Source organism: Babylonia areolata, chromosome 1, assembly GCF_041734735.1.
Source record: "Babylonia areolata isolate BAREFJ2019XMU chromosome 1, ASM4173473v1, whole genome shotgun sequence".
NCBI classification, from domain to species: domain Eukaryota; kingdom Metazoa; phylum Mollusca; class Gastropoda; order Neogastropoda; family Buccinidae; genus Babylonia; species Babylonia areolata.
Genome location: NC_134876.1, coordinates 92645384 through 92669326, shown reverse-complemented (window position 1 = coordinate 92669326; position 23943 = coordinate 92645384). Strand labels below are relative to the sequence as shown.

The 23943-nt window shown below is 39.9% G+C and overlaps 1 protein-coding gene across 3 annotated transcripts in view; it reads left to right on the top strand.

Moving 5' to 3' along the window:
• LOC143289230 (cytohesin-1-like) overlaps positions 1-23943 on the top strand; it is a 72137-nt gene that overhangs the window by 45531 nt on the left and 2663 nt on the right. For 2 of the 3 annotated variants that reach the window (XM_076598202.1, XM_076598219.1), the window contains 9 exons: positions 3066-3184; positions 4245-4325; positions 5894-6006; positions 6666-6814; positions 7517-7628; positions 10196-10210; positions 16983-17059; positions 19491-19650; positions 21245-21314. In XM_076598202.1, the coding sequence (XP_076454317.1) occupies positions 3066-3184; positions 4245-4325; positions 5894-6006; positions 6666-6814; positions 7517-7628; positions 10196-10210; positions 16983-17059; positions 19491-19650; positions 21245-21314 (896 nt within the window). The remainder of the gene's footprint in view (positions 1-3065; positions 3185-4244; positions 4326-5893; positions 6007-6665; positions 6815-7516; positions 7629-10195; positions 10211-16982; positions 17060-19490; positions 19651-21244; positions 21315-23943) is intronic. The other variant, XM_076598211.1, reaches the window with a different exon arrangement.

The following is a 23943-nucleotide window of genomic DNA, read 5'->3' as shown; positions in this document are numbered from 1 at the left end:
ACACTCATTCCCGTACTTAACACCCGTCCTCAGCCAGTGAGATGAATGTGGTTTCATCCTTGTTTTCACCTCCTTTTATTCTTCAGATGAACCTTTCTCGTGTGCCATGTTTTTAAAGAGATAGATACAAAAGAGAAAATTTCCCTTACAATCCATTTTACAGTGAATTGTTTAGCTTGATTACGTTTAATTTTTTTAGTATAATGTTTTGAAGATGAATGTATTTCACCCTTATCGTATAATCTTCAGATACATCTTGTATGATATCATGAGAAGAGCATTTCTTCTCAAGTGTGATACTTGCATGGGGGGAAGATTCAGTGGTTGGTGCAGTTTTCCAGATATGCTTATTTCATTTTGTTGTTCCCTAAAGAACTGTGGTTTCATTGGCTTGCTCTTTGTCTTGTATCTTTTTCGCCTGAATCATGAGCAGTCTTACTTCTGCTGCAAAATAACAGTTGGGTTTTTTTTTTTTACATACACAATATGCCAAGTGGAGATGACATTGCTAGGAAATGGTCATTCTGATCAGTACTCTTGGCTGACCACAGACCCACATTTTGTTGTAACTTGTATGGAGTGTGCTGCCATCATTTCACCGAAACATAGGCAGGGCATCATGCTCTTTTCCGTCCAGCGTCAGTGTGACGAAAGATTCAGTTTCACACAGCAGTCAGCATATTTGAAACTGCTTCCTGACAGAAAGGAAAGCCGTTAGAAAAAAAAAAAAAAAAAAAAATGTGGGTGAGTAATGCAATTGGGGCTGCATGCATTTTGAATCATGCTTTCCTGGAACCCTATTATCATTAGATCAAAGTTTTTGTGTTGGTTTTTTTTTTCATTTAAAACAAACAACAACAAAAAAGTAACACATCACACAACTATTGCTCAACTGGATTTTGCAGAGCAGACTGTTCCATTCATGTTTTATTCTTGGTTCCTTTTTTTATCTTGGAAAAATCCTGCCCCACCCTTACTCCCTTTCTTCTGCCTTCCCAGAATAACTTGTGAAAGACAAAGGTGGTGTGTGTTGGTGATGCTGGTATCAGCAGCATCAGCTCTCTCTGTCAGGGCCCGCGTGTGTTCTGTGTGTGGACCTGGGCAGAACATGATGGAGGTTGCCTGTTTCTTTTTGATCCCTTTGGCAGTTTGAGTCATGATTTGCAACTGCTGAAACAGAAACTTCATTGTGGAGGCTGTCTGTGCCGGGTTCGTCTGTCTCTCTGCTTGCCAGTCTGTTGTTCTGTTTGTCAGTCTCTGTCTCTCTGCTGTTTATTTTCTGGGCAATAGGATCAGAAGCAGTAATAGGTGAGGTATGTTTAGATTGAATGTGGAGACAAAAGTCAGAGATGAAAATTGTCGAAGTCTGATGGAAGTTGATTTTGTTAAAAATAAGCTGGTATACAAAGCTAAACACGTTGATTTCACCTTGGTGAATCTCCAGATTAAGAACATTTTGAGAGTTGTGTATCTGAATGAACTGCATATGTTACCATATATGTTGGACATTGTTTTGTTTTTATTTCATTTTATTTATTTATTTTTTTGTTACTGTGTTTTGTAATATGCGAGAGAGAGACACAGAGAGAGGGAAGGCTGTAATATGTGACAAATTGATTAATTGAAAGCTGACTTTCAGGGAATAAAGGAAGGAAGATTGCTTTTGAAAAAACAAAAAAAACAAAAACAAAACGAAACAAACAAAAAACCCAGACCACTGACAAATTCAGTCACAGTGCTGATGACCATAGTGAATTTAGGCTATAAACCAGGAATGATTTGATGTGTTTTTCGGTTGTTGTTTTTTTAAAGTAAGACTTTCCATTCAGGGAATACCAAAGAAAGCTCCCTCCTCTTCTTCTCTGTGAAGAGTAATCTAGGGTGCCACACTAAAGAATTGTTCACCAGATTTCTCCAGGTCTTTTTGGTTGTGTGTCAAAGTCTGGAAACAAGCTTGACTGGAAAAACTTTTTTTTTCAGTACAAAAAAAAAAAAAAAAATCCATGAAATAAGGTTGAAATGATTCCAGATGAAAATTAATTATCATTTTCTTGTGACAAATTCGGTTTTGATGAAGATGGGAATACTCCCACATAATATGTGTAATTTTTGTAAGGAAGAAAGAGATACAATTCTGCATTATTTATGGGAATGTAACCGTGTACAACATTTTTGGAAGGAGTTTGTGAGATATTTAAAAGAAAAGTGTTTACATTGTGATAGACTTAACCTGAATGACACACTAGTGCTTTTTGGACATAACAAAATGAAAACTGATGAATGTTTCTCATATATTTTATTGATAGCTAAATTCTATGTATACAAATGTAGAATCAACAAAGTAAAACCAAAATGACAAATGTTCAAAAAAGACCTCAAACAGGCATATGAAGTAGACAAGTATGTCTTTAACATAACTATGGAATATAACAAGTTTGTGGAAAAATTGGCACTTTATTAATGTTTAACACAAGATTAAGCTATACAATGCTACCTTGGAATTTTGATATTGAACATATATTGTTTTGCTGTTATAGATTTGCCAGTACTTAGAACTTAATTATATGCTTACCCTATACTTTCTAATGCACAAAACATAAATTCTGTATCTGTAAACCTTTGTCTGAATAAAAAATGTTGAAAAAAAAAAGTCTGGGTCAATGCAGATGGTTTTCCTGTCTATTCTGCAGTGTTGTCAATCCATTGTTATGTTGTTGTTTTTCTTGTCTTTCCCTCCATCTCCCTCCCTCAACAGTTCCCTGGGGGATTGTTCAAGCAAGGCCATTGAATTTTATTATGTGGACACAATTATAGTAGTTCCCCCCCCCCTCCCCCATAACCCCCCCCCTCCCCCCGCCCCAACTCCCCCCTCCCAGAATGGAGTATGGCTGCCTACATGGTGGGATAAAAACGGTCATACACGTAAAACCCCACTCGTGTACAATTGAGTGAACGTGAGAGTTGCAGCCCACGAGCGAAGAAGAAGAAGAAGAGAAGATTGTAGTTTTCTTTTCTAACAGTATTTTTTTTTCTGATGGTGGTGTTTCATTTCCATTGCTTTCCAGGGGATCCAGTACCTGATCACCAACGAGCTGGTGAAGAACACGCCAGAGGATGTGGCCATGTTTCTCTTCCAGGGAGAGGGGCTGAACAAAACAGCCATTGGGGACTACCTGGGCGAGAAGTAAGTTTTTTTTTTTTTTTTTTTTTCTCTGCCCCATCATCTGCACCATTTCAGTGGCATTACTCCCATGCCGCTCATTTAGATTCCCCCATACACGGCCACACCCGTGTTCGTCTGTCGCAGTTCCAGTGTCGGGAGTCCATAGGGAACCATTGATGTTAGGTCGCCAGGAGGCCACACACCAGAGGAGACCCTGCACTGCTGCTGAGTCACTTCGGTGGTGTTCAGTGGTGCCTGTTCTGTTTTAACGTACTTAGGACACGACCTACTAAGTCCCCTACTAATGACAATAATGGCTTAGTCGCGGAGCCAGACTGAGTGAGCGTCCCTCTCAGAGTGGAGACCGCCACCACGTCCCTCAAACAACAGCCACCCATGAATCTGCCGACACTGACAACATTGACAGGACTCACCCCAAGCATGGAAGTGGAGGGGTATTGAAACTGAGGTCACCATGAGAAGTAAGTTGTCTGGTTCGTCATTTATCAGATGGATTCCCCCATCTTCTCGACAAAGGCGGCGGTACGTCGCAGGTCCTCCAGTCCTCCATAGAGTTTCCGGGCCGCTGGGATTGGGTCGGGCCAGGTTTTCTCTCGGAGCGCTTGGTGGAGCAGGCAGGACTGCAGCAGATGTTCTGTTGTCTGGCTGCCTGTTCTGCAGGGGCACTGCTCTGTGTCACTGATACAGAGTTTCATTTCACATCCTCTGGTGGAAAAAGAAAAAAGAATTGGGAATGCAGATTAACCCAGCTGTGATTTTGGGAGTGTGTGTGTGTGAGTCTGTGTGTGTGTGTGTGTGTGTGTGTGTGTGTGTGTGTGTGTGTGTGTGTGTTTGTGGGCGCTTGTCTGCGTTTTTGTATGCATGAGTGTGTTCCTGTGTTTCCATATGTGTGCATGTGTGTGTGTGTGTGCGTGTGTGTGTGCCTTGAGATGCTAAATAAGCATGGGCAAGAGATAGAGATGAGCGCTTCTGCTGTTATTCATGGATGGTAATGAAGGGCGAATTTACATGCGAAAGTTCTAGTGGGTGGTCATTCGGTGTGTGGTTGGTGTGTGTGCAGGACCGATTTCAACATGGACGTGTTGAAGGCCTTTGTCAACTTACATGAGTTCTCTGACATGATTCTTGTGCAAGCTCTCAGGTGAGTGCCTTGTGAGTGTGTGCAAGACTGTTTTTTTCATGTGGACAAAAGGCTTACTTAGAAGATAAATAAATAAATGAATTAAGAAAGGAAAAAAACAAAAGAAAAGTGTTCAGGATGGTTTGGTGAATAGAAAGGTCAGATTATTTATTATGATTAAGTGTGGATGTAGTTGTTTCATTGTCATTGATGTTGTGATGTTGCTGTAATTGTTGTTGATACTGAGATTGTTGTTTGTAGTTGTCTTCACATGTTGTTCATTGTTATCATTACCATGTTTTTTGTATATGGTATCTTCTTGAATATAATCTTCTTGAAAGGCAGACTTATGCACAAAAAAAAGAAGAAAAAAGTCAGCATCTTAGTTGGATGACATCATTGTCTAAAATATAACTAAGACCACATTATTTTGTAAACTTGTAAAATGTTAGAATATTTTGCAAGCCAAAGAGTAGCCCTTTTCTTTCCTTTTTTTTCCATTCTTTTGCATTGAAGATTATGTTTTTTTCTTGAAATGCCATCATCATGATGTGGAGTGATGACCTAGAGGTAATGCGTCTGCCTAGGAAGCGAGAGAATGTGAGCGCGCTGGTTCGAATCACGGCTCAGCCGCCAATACTTTCTCGCCCTCCACTAGACCTTGAGTGGTGGTCTGGATGCTAGTCATTCAGATGAGATGATAAACCGAGGTCCCGTGTGCAGCATGCACTTAGTGCATGTAAAAGAACCCACTGCAACAAAAGGGTTGTTCCTGGCAAAATTCTGTAGAAAAACCCACTGCTATAGGAAAAACAAATAAAAACTGCATGCAGGAAAAAATGCAAAAAAAATGGGTGGCGCTGTAGTATAGCAACACGCTCTCCCTGGGGAGAGCAACCCGAATTTCACACAGAGAAATCTGTTGTGATAAAAAGAAACACAAATACAAATACAAATTATGAAAACAGTTTCTTTTTACACACTACACACCAGCTCACTGTAGCAGAATATTACCACCCACACAACACTGTCAATTTCAGTTTCTCAAGGAGGCTTCACTGTATTTGGGCATATCCATATACGTTACACCACATCTGCTAGGCAGATGCCTGACCAGCAGCATAACCCAGTGCGCTTAGCCAGGCCTTGAATGCATGCTTATTTATTTGTGCACCTATCGGATTGGATTTCTTCAACAGAATTTTGCCAGAAGACAACACTTATGTTGCTGTGGGTTCTTTTTCAGTGCGCTAAGTGCATGCTGCACATGGGACCTTGGTTTATCGTCTCATCCAAATGACTAGACGCTCAGTTTGAATTTCCAGTCAAACATGGGAGTAAGGGCTAGAACAGGAATCGAACCCAGACCCTCTTGGACACTGTATTGGCAGATAGGCGTCTAAACCGTTCTGCCGCCTTCCTCCTAAAAAACACACTTAGAAATGTTTTTTTTTTTTAGTGATATGATGACAATTTCCAAAGATCAGCATTATGTGATATGCCAGAAGATTTTTTTTTTCCCTTCTAACCTTGAGTAGCAGCAGTGTGAAAAATTCTAATTACCCTTGTTTCCATGTGATTGTCCACAGACAATTCTTATGGAGCTTCCGACTGCCCGGGGAAGCTCAGAAGATCGACCGCATGATGGAGTGCTTTGCTGCCAGATACTGTGAGCTCAACCCTGAGGTGTTTACAAACACAGGTGCGAAGGTGTTTGACTTTGCTAGGTTTACACCAAACGCTTTACATCTCTTGGGGGTGTTGGTTTGTGTTGGAAGGTGATTGTTTGTTTGAGACATTAGTTTGTTAGTTTCCAGACGTTACTCTTTGGGTGGTCGACTGTTACTGTTGATTAGTTTCGGTTCAGGTAGTGGTTGTCTCAGCATCCATGTGGCCATATTGATATGTGTTTGATGGTGTGTGTGTGTGTGTGTGTGTGTGTGTGTGTGTGTGTGTGTGCGTGTGTTCATGTGTGTGTGCACATGCACACACATGTGCACATATAAGATCAGAATTTTTGTGAAGACATCAAGATATATATTTCTATTTTCAGTCTTTTTCTCCCTTTTCTCCTTAACTAAAGAAGATCAAATGCTCTTTGATTGTTCACATGTACATAGGATATACATACTTTTTAAAAATTTCCACAGAATGATAACAGGAATGACGAAGGTGATTGTCAAAGGGAGTTGAATAGACAGCAGTAGTTCTTTAAGAGGGAAAATAGAAAAAAAAAAAAAATGTCAGTCACCATTGAAGATGAATAAGACTACATTCCTTCATTGACAGCCTGTTCACCACTTCTCAGAACAGTGGATGAAGAAGTGTTCTTTTAAACATTCTGTAATGCAACGTCTTCAGACACGTGCTATGTGCTGTCGTTCGCCATCATCATGCTCAACACCAGTCTCCACAACCCCAGTGTCAAGGACAAGCCCACAGTGGAGCGCTTCATTCAGATGAACCGCGACATCAACGATGGTGGCAACCTCCCTGAGAGCCTTCTGACTGTGAGTTGTGGTAGATGGGCATTGGTAGGTTGGTTAGTTGGTTGGTTTTATTAAAGGGCGGTGGGTGGAAAATTGCACAGTTTGGATGAGACGTTAAACAAAGTCGCCAGTACAGCATTCAGTTAGCACATGTAAAACAATCCATGGCCACAAAATGGGTTTTTCCTTGCAAAATTCTTTAGAAAACCCATTTTGATAGAAAAAGAAATGCATTTGAAGGCAGAAAAAAACAATACTCAAAACAGATTTGTATTCTGCAGGATGAAGGTAATTTATGTGTGTGTGCTTGTGAGTGTTGACGTATGTTCATACATTTACTCATTTGTTTACTTCTTTGAATCAGAGTGACATATCTCCATTAGCAGCATACTGCTGTTGTCTGAAATTATGACTGTCACAGAGAGTGCTGAAATTCTTACTAGCACAGAGAGTGCAGAGGAGATTTGTTGATCTTTTGTGAACTACTCATGCCCAATGATAGATGATGGATCATGCTGTAAGCACATTCTGTACAATCTCACTGTGAATGTGTATATATTGAAATGTGTGATCTCACATCTTTCCTGTAGTGTGATGTTCGACGGTTCAAAGCTGTGTACAGGTTCTGAAGGATTTCACTGCCTGTGTTCCGACGTGTTATTTAACATCTTTCACATTGTTGTCAAGTGAGATATTGGATGAATCCATCTGCTGTGTGTGCAGAGTCTGTACGACAGCATCAAGAAAGAGCCCTTCAAGATTCCTGAGGATGATGGCAATGACCTGATGCACACCTTCTTCAACCCTGTCAAGGAAGGCTGGCTCATGAAGCAAGGTAACCTACTTTCCACTCTCATCTGTTTTTCTTTGTTTTTGTGTGTGTTTGTTTTTTTTCAAAATAATTGGGGGGATCTTTTTTTGTGTGTGTATGCGATCATGCTTTTCGGGTTATGCCCTGCTACTGTCCTGTTTGCTGACACCTCTGTCTCCATTTGCCTACCTACCCTCGGATCCCACCCCCTCCCCCGTCCCCCTATCCTTCCACACCCACTCACCTCTGCCCCCTACACTCCCTCCCCTACCCAGTCCCTCCACTACTGAAGATCTGCCCCTCCCAACACATATTCTCCCCCCGCCCCTTCCTAACGCACTTCGCTGCTGTTGCACACACACACACACACACACACACACACACACATTCAGTACTGCTATTAATATTTTGCTATTTTTATGCTTTGAAAAAAAGAAAGAAGATAATTTTAATGATTTTTTGTCTTTTTTCTTTGGACTAAGATCTTTTATTTCAGCTCTACAGCTCTGTAGGTGGATGGGGAGGGGCTGTGGGGTGGAGGGGAGGGGAGGGGAGTAGCATTTGCTTGCTTTCTTGCTTTTTTTTTTCTCTCTTTCTTTCTTGCTTTTTTTTGGGGTTTTTTTTGTTTTTTTGTCTTAAAATTTTACACAGAAGTGGTGCATATCTGCACCACACCACCTGAAGATGGTCTCAGTGGTGAAATGATAGGGAGGTGAAGAAGGGCTGGGTTGGAGGGATTGGTGGGTGGATATTAAGGGGGTCATCTAGGGAAGAATGAATAGTGTTGTTCAACAATTGGTTTTGGTTCTTGGGTGTGTGTGTGTGTGTGTGTGTGTTTCCAGGTCATTGAGAAGTGTTGAATACATTCTCTCCCGCTCTCTCTCTCTCTCTCTTTCATTCATACACACTCACTCACACACACACACACACACACACACACACACACACACTGAGGGGAATGTAAAATGAGGCAGATATAACCTGTTTTCAATGTTTTGTTGTTCTTGAGAATGCATAAGCATGGTGGATGATTCATACTAAAATAGGAAAATGTCACTATGTAAGTGTATAGTAGTGTGTTGTGGGGTGTGTTGTATTGCATCATGATAATTGTTTTGAAAAGCAGTGTTTACTCTGTCATATATTCATTCAAATAGGGTGAATTTTTTGTTTTGTTTTGCTGTTATTTTAAAAGTTTATCTGTTCTTGGAGAACACATCATTACAGTCTCACAGTATTTCATTGATTATCCATACTCATGTTTGGTTGGTTTGTTTTAAGATATGACATGTTCATGGAGGACACATCACTGGGGCATCACTATATTTTGACTGGTTAATATGATTATACATTGTTTGCTTTAGTTTTGATTAATCCTTTTTCTCAAGTCTGCAAGTTTGTTTATTTGTTGTTGTTGTTTTTTGTGTGTTTTTTTGTTGTTGTTTTTTTTTGGGGGGGGGAGGTCACAAACTATTTTTGGTTGTTGTCTGTTTTGATCTGAATCAGAAAAAAAAGGAAGAAGCAAAATGAGAAACAGGAAAAAGCAAAATGAGCAGTTTTATAAATGGAGAGAAATGTATTTTATGCGCTTTTACCTCTTCCATTAGATTTAAAATCAGATAGATGAGGGGGAAAGGGAGAGGAGGTGATGGGGGGAAAGGGGTATTTTATTCAATATTCATCCGGCAGCGTGGGTAGAAGGGCGGAGCTTAAAGCATACCATTTTATGGATTTACTGGGGATTTTGTTCTCCTTGGGACGTCAGCATGCATGAAGGGGTGTCCTAACAGTCATATCAAGGTGTATTTTGGAAATGTTGCCAGATGGCGGCTGATGTCGGTGTGTGTGTGGGTGTGGGTGGGTGCGAAGTCTAACCTTGCTAGTCAGTTTGAAGTTGCGTGTGATGTACTTCAGGCTTTGTGAATATGTGTTGATGCATGTGTGCATTTTCCTTCGTTGGATAAGCTGGGTGAAGAAGGACTTGGCAGAGTTTGTTCCAGACTTGAGTCAGTTCGTTGTTACATGCAGGTTTTAACACTTGGAGATTTTTTAGTCCATGTGTAGTAACAAAGTGGCTCTTGGTGATGTGGGTGAGTAAATGTTATCCCGGATGTATATGTGTACATGTGCATATTTTCATTTACATTATAATTGTGTTCATACAGACATTCTCTTCGTCCTTGTGTTTTTCTCTCTCTTTCTCTCTCTGTGCCCCGCTTTCTCTCCCTCTCTTGTCACTTTCTTCCTTTTCCTGTCTTTCTCTTCATCCTCCTCCCCTGTTCATGTCAAGTTGTGTCTGTATGCTCATCTCTTCACGTATGTTGAAATTGGAGCCAAGCCTGAAAGATTGACTTTGATAGTTGTTTTCACCACAGTGATCAGAGTATGAATATATTTTCAACTTGTTTCCTTGTTTGTTTACTTTACTTTTATTTTGTGGCTAACAGTTTTGAAATGAAAATGTGTGTGTTTATGGGCCGGATTTTATTTTTCTCCATTCCATTTTTTGAAATATATTTTCATTCTGCTCTAACATGCCTTTGATTTGTCTGTTTTACTTTCTTTTTTCTTTTTTTTTTCTACTAATGCAGGAGCCTCTAGGTTCAGTAAGTGTCTTTCAATTTGTTTTGTTTCTTTGAACTTTTTTTCTGTGTATTTTGATTTTTGTTCTCCCTTGCCTCTTTTTGTAAATATGTTTTTTTTTTCCTTGGTCAGTATTATGTAATTTGATTTAATGCTTTGTCAGATTAACAGTCTGGGTTGGTGGTCACATACAAATAGCTGGATTCAGATTGCGGTGTCTGTTACTATTGTGTATGTGAAAGAAAATAATAAAGACAATCTTTACAATGATTTCTAATCTTGAAAGGCAACTGTTTAGTTGGACCCTATGTTGATGTGTGTTGTATTGTTTTGGAGTTTGAAGTGACGCTTCCAGTTTGTAAAATGTGCAGTGTGTAGTAAATCAGTGTCAGCATTTCCATCCCACCCCCTTACCTTTTTTTGAATTTTTATTTTTTTATCTTTTGATTTTTCCTTGGTCCTTTTATTTCCTAATTTTTTAATCTTCCATTCACTTATTTAAACTGGCCATCCCAAATTAGAAAACAGAGACAAGAATATTTTTTAGTACAGTATATGTGTGGATATGATTTTGCAAGCATGAACTTGGTGACTGATGATTGTGTCAGCCACATTTTCCGAACGCAAGAAGTACCTCTTTGGGATTGAAAAAAAGAAACAAACATTGCTCTTGTGAGTTCAGCTACACCCCACATCAGGCTGCAAGACACTGGTGCAGATACGAATTCTTTAATTAGTTTTACTCTGACTTTTCTTGTGGGTTGTCAGTAGGTAATTCTGTGGAGTGGATTGTGAGGTGGGATTTTGTTTTTTTGTTTTTTGGTGGTGTTACTATTTAAGTTTATGATTAAGGATTTTGCTGTGAAAAGGTTTGTCTTTTCTGTTATTTCTTTGCTTGTGTATTACTCTGCCTTTGTGTGTCTTTCCTTCTGTACATGTGTGAACAGAATATGGTTTTGTGAGTGGTTCAGCTTGTTGAGTGCTACACTGGTGGGACATGAAGACCCACCAGCTGTTCACATGCATATTTCGCTGTGTCTTGCCTGTGCAGGGTAATCTTGTCAGCATCACTCTCACTTTCCTTTCCTGTTCTCTCTTATGCTGTATTATCTGATTGCGCTTGCCAGCATTATTGCTAAAAACGATCTGGCCAAGCATGCAGATGACACACTTGTGGCTGCAGGTGTCTTGAAGGCATTGAAGGATATGACACAGCACAGTATTGGCTAGAAACTAGTCTCTTGCTTCTTCTGTTTTTCTGTCCCACTGTGGTTTTGTGACGTTTGGAAATCGCCAAGTGAACATACGCACCTTACATGTGTGAAGGGCTGTACATGATTCAAAGATTCTTGGGAAATCAGAGAGGTTTGTCTCAAGTACGGTTGTTGTTGCTGCTGCAGTTGCTGCTAAGATTGTAATGTGGGGTCAAGACAGTAACAGATGTATTGAATTCTGATCCATCCTTTGAAAGAATCTGTTATGTGTTAATGATTTGGTCTGCGTGCGTGCGTGCGTGCGTGTGTGTGTGTGTGTGTGTCTGTCTGTCTGTGTGTGTGTGATGTTTCTGTCAGTGTGACTTGTAAATTACCTGTTTACAAAATTGTTTGTCATTGTTTGTGCACATACACACTGTTGTGTATGCATGTGTGTGTTTGCACATATATGCGCAATTCATGACATCTTTATTTTTAATTTTGAGGGTGTGGGGAGAATCACAAAGTGTGTGTGTGTGTGTGTGTGTGTGTGTGTGTGTGAGAGAGAGAGAGAGAGAGAGAGAGAGAGGTGCGTGGGGGGAAGAAGAACATTGGATAATTTCAGGTACAAATAAAGGAAATATGTAAATAGGCTTTAAAAAACTACCGTGAAGTTGTTTTCATTACCATTAATATTTATCTTCTTTTCACTGTGTAATTTGTTATCTTTTCAGCCGTTTTCTTTTGTTTTGTGTTTGTAGTGGTGGTATGAGGTTTTCTAGAATTCCTATGGTATTTGGTTTTATGTAATCCAGAGATTCCATCACCACTGATTTGTGTTCTTAATCTTTTTTGTAGTAGTATTTGCATGGTTTTCATTTATTTGTGTATTTATTCGCTCATTTTATTGGGGGAGTTGACATAAGAAAAATTAGCCTTTTTTTTTTTTGTCCTATGGAAAATGCTTTTTGAGCAATTGTTTATTGTTTTTATTCATTTATTTATTTAGTTAGTTTGGTGGTATTTGCATGAAACCTAACAGTTTTCTCCATATTGACTTATGCTGAATGTGTGCTTTTTTTTTTTTTTTTTTTTTTTTCTCAATAAATGCAAATGGGCTGTATGGTTTTATCTATTCTAGAAATCCTATCATCATTGGTTTGTGGTTAGATGGTTTATTTGTTTGGTGTATCATTTGCATGTTTTTCAGACATTTTTATTTATTTATTTATTTATTTATTTCTTGTTTGTTTGTTTATTAACTAACTTATTTAATATTAGAAAATAATAGTTTGATTTTGTGGAGTGATGACCTAGAGGTAACGCGTCTGCCTAGGAAGCGAGAAAATCTGAGCGCTGCGGTTTGAATCACGACTCAGCTGCCGATATTTTCTCACCCTCCAATAGACCTTGAGTGGTGGTCAGGACGCTAGTCATTCGGATGAGACGATAAACCGAGGTCCTGTACGCAGCATGCACTTAGCGCACGTAAAAGAACCCACAGCAATAAAAGGGTTGTTCCTGGCAAAATTCTGTAGAAAAATCCACTGCGATAGGAAAAAACGAATAAAAACTGCACGCAGGAAAAAATGCAAAAAAAATGGGTTGCGCTGTAGTGTTGTGACACACTCTCCCTGGGGAGAGCAGCCTGAATTTCACACAGAGAAATCTGTTGTGATAAAAAGAAGTACAAATACAAATACAAAAAATAGGATTAGCTGGCCACAACAGGTGATGATCAGTATATTTGAACTCACCATGGGACCCCTCCCCCACCCCCTTCCTTTTTTGTTTTAGTCCTTATTTTTATTTTCTTTTTCTTTTTCCAAGAAGCAATTGCATGAAAATTTAGGGTTCCCCCTATGTGTACTTGTGTTGTGTAAGTGTGTGTGTGTGTGTGTGTGTGCATGCCCATGTGTTTGAGTTATCTTTTTTTTTACTCTTTTTTTAATTTTTTTAGCGAGATATTTCATTTCATCCATCATTTATTATAATTCTTTGGTCTTTTCCTTTTTGCAGTAGCATTTGCCTGGGTTTCAGACATTGACTGATTGATTGATTGATTTCTATAATAGGATGGGTCGGGCACCACATAAGAAGATCCATCTCTTCCTGCTCATCTTGGGAATAACTTTTGGGATTCTCCAAACCCCACCCCCATAGTGCATGCACGAAACCCTTTTTTGTTCACATTTACTTGTGCTGTGTGTAGGGGCATACATGAGTGTGCATTAAAAAAAACAACCCCAGAAATCAAAAGTGGGCAAACAAAAACAAACAAAAAAAACAAACAAAAAACCCCCCAAAAAACAAAAAAACAAACAAAAAAAAACAGGGGCTTTTTTCTTTCTTTAATTTCTAGTGGGGAAGGGACTGTGTGAGTAAACTACTGTGTGATTTAAATTCTCTCTCTCTCTCTTCTCTCTCTCTCTCCAACAGATTAGGAAGATGGAAATTTTTTTTTTCTAACTTTTTTTTTTTCTCAATGATCTCTTTGTTGACAAACTCAAATGATTCTTTTGCACAGAAAATAAGCATGCCTTTTCTTTGGTCAGTTTTCTTGAAGTCAAGTGAAGAACAAAAATATTAGTGAGATTATTCTTGCGTGTGTGCTATTTGAAAAACAACGACAAAACATAATCACATATTTTGTTACATTGCTTGCATCGTCATCCTCATTGTTATATATTTGCTTGTTTTGTTGATATTCAGTCAGACTTCTTCTTCTTCTTCTTCTGCGTTCGTGGGCTTCAACTCCCACGTTCACTTGTATATACGCGAGTGGGCTTTTACATGTATGACCGTTAGGCAGCCATACTCCGTTTTCGGGGGGGTGCATGCTGGGTATGTTATTGTTTCCATAACCCACCGAACGCTGACATGGATTACAGGATCTTTAACGTGCGTATTTGATCTTATGCTTGCGCGTACACACGAAGGGGGTTCAGGCACTGGCAGGTCTGCACATATGTTGACCTGGGAGATCGTAAAAATCTCCACCCTTTACCCACCAGGTGCCGTCACCGTGATTTGAACCCGAGACCCTCAAATCGAAAGTCCGACGCTTTAACCATTCGGCTATGGTGCCCGTCAGTCAGACATCAATTATTTGTTGTTGTTGTTATTGTTGTTTTTCATTCGCAAATCAGTTATTTGTAGACCTTTCCTAAAATCATCCTAAGAGAGTATCAGTTGATCTGGGATCCTCATGAGGGGGAAGTTGGCAACAGTGATCATGAGTTCTTCATCTGGATTTTTTTTTTTAAATGCTGTATTTCTTTGTTTCTTTTCCTGTTACATATTTATTCATTTCATTGTTGATTTATTTATTTATTTCTTACATAGTATCAGTTGTTTAGTTGTTGTTTTTTTTCTTTTGTGTGTGTGTGTGTGTGTGTGTGTGTGTGTGTGTGTGGGCATGATTTATAAATGGTAAGGAGATATGTTAGCGTCTTTTCTTCACACTCCTAAACAAATTCTCTTTTTTCACTTCTCTGTTCTATTTTATGGCTATTATTTATCTGCAATTTTTCACTTGAGTTGTCTTCTTGTCTGAGTTTGTTTATCAGACTTCCTCACATGCTCAGAAGCATGCATATGTGCACATGTGCACACATGCACAAACATAGATTTTATCACTTTCTGTTAAACGGGTTCTTCATGTTTGAGTTTATATATATTTTTTTAAGTTTGTGTTTTTTAATTCAAGCTTGCACACACACACACACACACACACACACACACACACACACACACACACACACACACACACACACACACACACACACACACACACACACACACACACACACGCACTACACTACACACACATGCACACTTACAGACTCACTCACTAATGTTAAGTAACACACGTAAGTAAACAAATAAAAGTAAAAGCAAACCAAAAAAACAACAACAAAAAACCATAATCTTTTTTTTTTTTCTTTTTGAAAAACGTGTCTGACTTGGAAAAATTTGTGCTGTTACTGCTGTGAAGTGACGTTTAGGTAGTCGTGGAAAAATGTATGACAGCAAGGTAGTCAGGTATACTTTGCTTGATGCGCAGTTGGTTTTTGTTTTTATACAAGATTGTGTGTGAAGAGTGCGCACGTGCTCGCACACACACACATACACACATGCACGCACTCATGGATGCACACACATATAGGCAAAGTGATACACATGCACTCAAAATTCTTGAGACACACTCACAGGAGACTGTAGCTTATGGATAAATATGACAAGGATTTTGCACAGTTTTCAGCAAACCTTTTGTTTTTTAAACTGGTTTTAATCAAAGCAGAAATACATATGTATCCCCTCCCCCCCCCCCCTTTTTTTTTCCTTTTCTGTATTCATTTATTTGTTGCATATTTATGTATTCATTAACTGAAAAATTTTCAGTGTGGTAAATCTAAGAGCATAACTTAGATCCCATGTATAGTCATGTACTCTGTCTGTCTGTCTCCCTGTCTGTCTCTGTCTCTCTCGATTTCCATTTCTCTATGTCTTTCTCTTTTCACGTCTCCTGTCTCTACACCAGCTTTAACAAGAACATGGTAAAGCATAAACCGTACATACTCGCTTTCTGTATATATTTCGTATATATGAACATTATGGCTGTTGATATAAACCAGTGATGAATATTATCTAATGCGTTAGTAACGGTCTGCTTCACTTCTGTTCTCTTTATAAACGTGGTGACAGGTATCAGATCCAGTACATACGCTATGATTCATTGTGGAATAATTGATGTATGTTCGGCTGTTCATATTTAAACTTCTTGTGCTTTTGACTGTATTGTCTGCATTACATTCTTGAATGTGCAGCTTTCTGTTTTTTTTCTTCAGAATTTGACATGCTTTGTACAATTTTCCATTCTTCAGAAATTAGCTGCACATGCATGCAGACACATACACCTGCATGTAAAGCATCTGCATGTATGCAGATCCAGTGCAGATTACAGACTTGTTAATCACCTCTGACAAGTTTATTTTGCTCTGAAGAACGGATTGGGACTCATGTGATGAGATGGCATGCAATGTACATGAGGTTGAGAGGATTAAATGAAAACAACTTTCATATGCATGAGGGTGTTCTGCATAATAAGCTTTGGTCTGTGGTGAAGATGTTTACTTTAAATTGAATTGGAAGAAGGTTGTGTTGAAATTATTGTTCCTGTGTGTGTGTGTGCGAGTGGGTGTGGGTGTATGTTTGTATGTGTGCATGTTCATGAGGTATTTTACTTTCTCAGTCAGAGATCAACATTAGAAGATTACTGTTTTCATAATTTTATTTTAGACAGTTTTCATTATCTTTTTCTATAACCCACACAGAACAGAAATCTTTTGAATTTTGTGACTAAAACAGGCGGTGATAATAAATGGAATGTCTGTGAAAAAAAGTTATTTATCTTATCTATCTATCTTTCTTTCTATCTATACGTTTAATCCAATTTATAAAGCTTGCAACTTAGTTTTTCTTCACCATTTTGTCCCAGTAAATATTGATCAGTCCTCTGTTTCTGTCAAGCTTGTACCATGAATTGAAGGCAAGTGTGAGAAACAGTTAGCACATAGTCACATTGAGGCTGTGTTTGCAGGGGGACGGTACAAGAGCTGGAAGCGAAGGTGGTTCATTTTGAACGACAACTGCCTCTATTACTTCCAGTACACCACAGTAAGTTGGCTTGATGATTAGAACTGAGGCGTCACAGGAACTGCCTCATGTCTTTTTGAGAATTTCATGATTTTGTATGTACATGTGTGCACATAATGCGAAAGCATGTGTGGACACGACACACATATAACATTAAACATACACACGGATCCGGATGCACGCCTGCATACTTTCAAACATAACCCCCTCTACCTCACCCTGCACTCAACAGATACACTCACACACTCATGCTGTGTATATATTTGCAACTGCATGCACACACACACACACAAATGTGCACACACAAACATGTCACACACACCGGATTAACAGCACTGAAAGAGCAAGATAGTTTAATATCTTGGGTTAGGTAACCCAACAAACATAGATATGTTTAAACAAACAATACATGAACTGTCCCCCTTGTGAATCAGTTGTAGTAATAAAGGGAACCGGCTGTGGCAACTCCAGCCACTGATGATTATCGAAAGAGACTGCAGGAAAACTTATTTCATTTCTTGTATATGGCAGAGTTGGAAATGGTTATATTAATTTTTTTGGACAAGACAAGACAAATTCTTTATTTTGAGGATAATAGATAAGCACTGGTGTGCTTTTTTTACATCCAGTCCCCGCCCTGAATAGGGTCTACACTACACAATATTTATAACAAGAGAGGCAAGGCCTTCAAGACTCACTTGTGATACACTTTTTTTAAAAATCCAAGCTTTTTATGTATTGAGTATAATGCATTTACTGTTATATTTATATTTTTTATATTCTCTAAACTTGCACTTTGATCTGATATTCGACCCAACGAAAGATCTGTCATTATTATCATTTTTAGTTCAAACAGGAACTTCTTTTGCTAAGCATGGAAGTTTTGTTTATTGCAAACGTTTTGGTGCAGACAGTAAAACAAGGGAAATTACTCTGCTGGGGACTTAGTTTGCTTTAAACTGATCTTTCTCATCTTAAACATTACATTTTGAAATTATACTCAATACATAAAAAGCTTGGATTTTAAAAAAAAAGTGCATCACAAGTGAGTCTTGAAGGCCTTGCCTCTCTTGTTTCAAAATGTAATGTTTAAGATGAGAAAGATCAGTTTAAAGCAAATTAAGTCCCCTAGCATTTATTAGAGTGATTTCCCTTTTTTACTATCTGCACCAAAACGTTTGCAAAATAAATAAAACTTCCATGCTTAGCAAAAGAAGTTCCTGTTTGAACAAAAAATGATAATAATGACTGCTCTTGTTGTTGAGTCGAATATCAGATCAAAGTGCCAAGTTTAGAGAATACAAAAACTATAAATATAACAGTAAATGCAGTTTGCATATAATTAGGCTTCATTTATTATTTTTTTGTGCCCATCCCAGAGGTGCAATATTGTTTTAAACAAGATGATTGGAAAGAACTGAATTTTTCCTATTTTTATGCCTAATTTGGTGTCGACTGACAAAGTATTTGCAGAGAAAATGTCAATGTTAAAGTTTACCACGGACACACAGACACATACACACGCAGACAACCAAACACCGGGTTAAAACATAGACTCACTTTGTTTACACAAGTGAGTCAAAAATGAAAGCATGGTGTTAGTAAAGATACACAACAGAAGAAAAAAACCATGCATAAATCAAAACAAAAACAACACGCACGCAAGTACACATGCACACACGCGCGCGCGCGCGCACACACACACACACACACACACGACATACAGGCACTAGCATGGTGTTAGTAAAATGCACAGGTAAAAAAAAAAAAAAAAGGAACAAAATCAAAGAAACAAACACACACAACACACACCGCATTACACCCCAGGGTGCGGTGTGTGTGTGTGTGTGTGGGGGGGGGGGGGTTGTTGATATTTTTGTTACAAAACCCTTGTTGAGCTTGGCTCTTCAGTCTGCAGGCAGCTGCACTCTTATGTCAAATGGTTTTACCAATTATACAAGAGGATGAAGATTGTTGTGCATGCCAGGAGGGGCCATATCTGATAGCATTGCATTGCATTGTATAGCATGTTTGGTCTAGGTTTCCACAGTGAAATTAGTAGTTATAGTAACAGCAGCCACCATTGCCTAGTACTGAGCATGCTATGGGCTTTTACTGGAGGATTGGTGTCATTCACTTCAAAGGTTCGTCTTCGACAGTTTGGCAGTCATCCTGAAAGCATACAGAAGATGGGATGGTGCAGCAAAAAACCAACCAACAGAAAAAAAAGAACCCAACAACCCCCCCCCCCCCAAAAAAAAAAAAAAAAGAAAAAGAAAAAAAAAAGTATATAATATGTATGCAAAACCTGTGCTGTAAAATACTTGTGTAACATATATGCATCAGTGCATAAACATAAACTTGGTTACTTGCGCATGCAGCCTGTACATATACTGGGTGTGTGCCAGCAGATGCTGACAGAAGTCAGCTGTGAACTTTTCCCTGTGTGCAGGACAAGGAGCCCAAGGGCATCATTCCGTTGGAGAACATTGAGGTGAGGGAACTGCCCCCAGAAAAATGCAGTCGCCAGAACGCCTTTGAGCTCTTCTCCGTCTCTGGCAGCGATGTCATCAAAGCCTGCAAGGTGGATTCTGATGGAAAAGTGGTCGAAGGTGAGAAAAAAGATATTTAAGGGGGTGAGGAGGGCAGGTTGGGGGGAGGGGGGGGGTGATTATAACCCACGACACATGCAGGGCATTGAATGGACTGGAGTCACTATTTTTAATATTATCATGTATCGTCCAGTCTGCTTCTGACCATGAATGAATAACAGCGGAAATGTTAGTGCTTAAAGCAGGAAATTTTCACGAATTGGCTTAGCCATCATTGAGCGTGGGAAAATGTCTTGTTACCACACTAGCAACGAAAACTGGGCCAACAGAGCAAAACCTGCCCAATATAACTCATAACCAGTTTGACACAATCAGATTATTTGTCAAACAAGTCAAAGAAACTGACCCTTTTAGATATTTATACATATATTGAATGTATGTGTTAATCTTTTAATTGCATCCATCAGTGTCATGTCAGATGATGATGGTAAGAAGTAAATAACTGTGATCGCTGCCTTCATGCCCGGTATCTGCGTGCTTATGAACGCTGGATGTTTAACTCACTGCCAGTTAGCTCCCCTGACTTTCCTCACAGATGACCCAGTTTGTAAGGGTAAAGGGTAAGAAATAAAATCGCCCAAAAAACTAATGTTAGAATTTATTAACTGAAAACTTCCAAACTGATAGTAACATAACAAGTTAGTTGGGGAGAAAATATCAAACTTCCTCCCTTCTTGCGCTACCATACAGTGAGATGATGAAAGTATCCACATTTTTCATTCCAAATTTGCCTACACTGATGACTTGTAAAGGAATCCAGGAAAGCACAAGGAGTTTGAAACAGATCAATTTCAGAACGTTGTATAGCCACGATAGGGCCCCACCCCCCGCCCCCTAATTCAGTTGTCTGCCTTGTGACTGAGACGAAATTGGGTCAGACGCCATTGTTGACACACACACACTGTTCACATGAAGTAATCACTGCGAAACTGCCTTTCCTGCTCGCGAGCACAGCAACACGCACTGCATTTACTGCTCGCAGTGGAAAGGTGAGTTAAGATATTCTTAGCTCATAACATCATCATGGAAGTCAGGTACCACTCCAAAAATTCAAAACTATCAATCGTCTGAAACAGTGACGGGCGCAATAGCCGAGTGGTTAAAGCGTTGGACTGTCAATCTGAGGGTCCCAGGTTCGAATCACGGTGACGGTGCCTGGTGGGTAAAGGGTGGAGATTTTTATGATCTCCCAGGTCAACATATGTGCAGACCTGCTAGTGCCTGAACCCCCTTCGTGTGTATATGCAAGCAGAAGATCAAATACGCACGTTAAAAATCCTGTAATCCATGTCAGCGTTCGGTGGGTTATGGAAACAAGAACATACCCAGCATGCACACCCCCGAAAACGGAGTATGGCTGCCTACATGGCGGGGTAAAAACGGTCATACACGTAAAAGCCCACTCGTGTGCATATGAGTGAACGCAGAAGAAGAAGAAGAAGAGTCTGAAGCAGATGTGAACAGTAGGGCGCCGATCGGGGCCTTTCTTCCGGAGTGAGTTATGCTGCTTAAGGGGATATTAAAAGTTCCTTGTAGTCCGTGAGATTCTGTTTTCCACCCCCCTCACTGTGACTTCATGTGACTGGGTTTTCAGGGAGACACACTGTGTACCGCATGTCGGCCTCCTGCCCTGAGGAGAAGGATGACTGGATGTGTAGTATCAGGTAAGTGGTGACTGATGTGTAGTATCAGGTATATGGTGACTGGTGTGTAGTATCAGGTATGTGGTGACTGATGTGTAGTATCAGGTATGTGGTGACTGATGTGTAGTATCAGGTATGTGGTGACTGATGTGTAGTATCAGGTATGTGTGTGACTGATGTGTAGTATCAGGTATGTGGTGTGATTGATGTGTAGGATCAGGTATGTGGTGTGACTGATGTGTAGTATCAGGTATGTGGTGTGACTGATGTGTAGGATCAGGTATGTGGTGTGACTGATGTGTAGTATCAGGTATGTGGTGTGACTGATGTGTAGTATCAGGTATGTGGTGTGACTGATGTGTAGTATCAGGTATGTGGTGACTGGTGTGTAGTATCAGGTATGTGGTGTGACTGATGTGTAGTATCAGGTATGTGGTGACTGGTGTGTAGTATCAGGTATGTGGTGTGACTGATGTGTGGTATCAGGTATGTGGTGACTAGTGTGTAGTATCAGGTATATGGTGACTGATGTGTAGTATCAGGTATGTTGTGACTGTGTAGTACAAGGTATGTGGTGTGACTGATGTGTAAGATCAGGTATGTGGTATGACTGAAGTGTAGTATCAGGTATGTGGTGTGACTGATGTGTAGTATCAGGTATGTGGTGACTGGTGTGTAGTATCAGGTATGTGGTGTGACTGATCATATGATCAGGTATGGTGTGACTGATTGTAGTATCAGGTATGTGGTGACTGGTGTGTAGTATCAGGTATGTGGTGACTGGTGTGTAGTATCAGGTATGTGGTGTGACTGATCATATGATCAGGTATGGTGTGACTGATTGTAGTATCAGGTATGTGGTGACTGGTGTGTAGTATCAGGTATGTGGTGACTGGTGTGTAGTATCAGGTATGTGGTGTGACTGATCATATGATCAGGTATGGTGTGACTGATTGTAGTATCAGGTATGTGGTGACCGGTGTGTAGTATCAGGTATGTGGTGACTGGTGTGTAGTATCAGGTATGTGGTGTGACTGTTGTGTAGTATCAGGTATGTGGTGACTGATCGTAGGATCAGGTATGTGGTGACTGATCATAGGATCAGGTATGTGGTGTGACTGATGTGTAGTATCAGGTATGTGGTGTGACTGATGTGTAGTATCAGGTATGTGGTGTGACTGTTGTGTAGTATCAGGTATGTGGTGACTGATCGTAGGATCAGGTATGTGGTGACTGGTGTGTAGTATCAGGTATGTGGTGACTGATGTGTAGTATCAGGTATGTGGTGTGACTGATCATATGATCAGGTATGGTGTGACTGATTGTAGTATCAGGTATGTGGTGACTGGTGTGTAGTATCAGGTATGTGGTGACTGGTGTGTAGTATCAGGTATGTGGTGTGACTGATCATATGATCAGGTATGGTGTGACTGATTGTAGTATCAGGTATGTGGTGACTGGTGTGTAGTATCAGGTATGTGGTGACTGGTGTGTAGTATCAGGTATGTGGTGTGACTGTTGTGTAGTATCAGGTATGTGGTGACTGATCGTAGGATCAGGTATGTGGTGACTGATCATAGGATCAGGTATGTGGTGTGACTGATGTGTAGTATCAGGTATGTGGTGTGACTGATGTGTAGTATCAGGTATGTGGTGTGACTGATGTGTGGGATCAGGTATGTGGTGACTGATCGTAGGATCAGGTATGTGGTGTGACTGATGTGTAGTACCAGGTACGTGGTGACTGATGTGTAGTATCAGGTATGTCGTTACTGATGTGTAGTATCGGAGGGTATGAATTGATGATATGATGATGCTAGGGATACTTATATAACGCCTCAGTCAGAGTCCAAGCTCAAAGCACTTTACAAACACGGAGTCATTTGCACAACAGGCTGCCTACCTGGATAGAACTGACTGACAGCTGTCACTGGGCGCTTATCAGTTCATTTCCTGTGTCATTCAGTCAGGTCTCAGTCACACACACACACACACACAAACACACACACTTATACACTGTTATAAGTAGCTGGTGTCAGGTAGCTGCTAGATACACATGTATGTTAAAATGTATGTATGCAGCGTTTGTGTGTGTGTGTGCGTGTGCGTGCGTGCGTGTGTGCGTGCGTGTGTGTGTGTGTGTGTGTGTGTGTAGTCACATTTTGGTGTGTGCATGTAACAGATGTGATGTTTTATGTTAACAAAAGCGTTTTTGTAAAGCACCTAGAGCAGATTTCTGGATAGTGTGCTATATAACTATCCATTATTAGTATTATTATTATTATACACTCATCTAACAGTTTACTTGTATGACTGTTTTGTTTATTTACCCCGCCATGTAGGCAGCCATACTCTGTTTTCAGAGGTGTGCATACTGGAGTATATTCTTGTTTCTATAACCCTCCGAACGCTGACGCTGATTACAGGATCTTTACCATGCTTATTTGATCTTCTACGTATGTATACACATGAAGGGGGGTTCAGGCTCTCTCAGGTCTGCACATGCTGACCTTAGAGATTGGAAAAATCTCCATCTCTAACCCACCAGGTGTGATGGGGATCGAACTCAGGAAACTCAGACGAGACCTGTTGTTCTAACGATTTTACCACCACACCTGTATGTTGTGACTTAAGTTGTATGTTTTTTGAT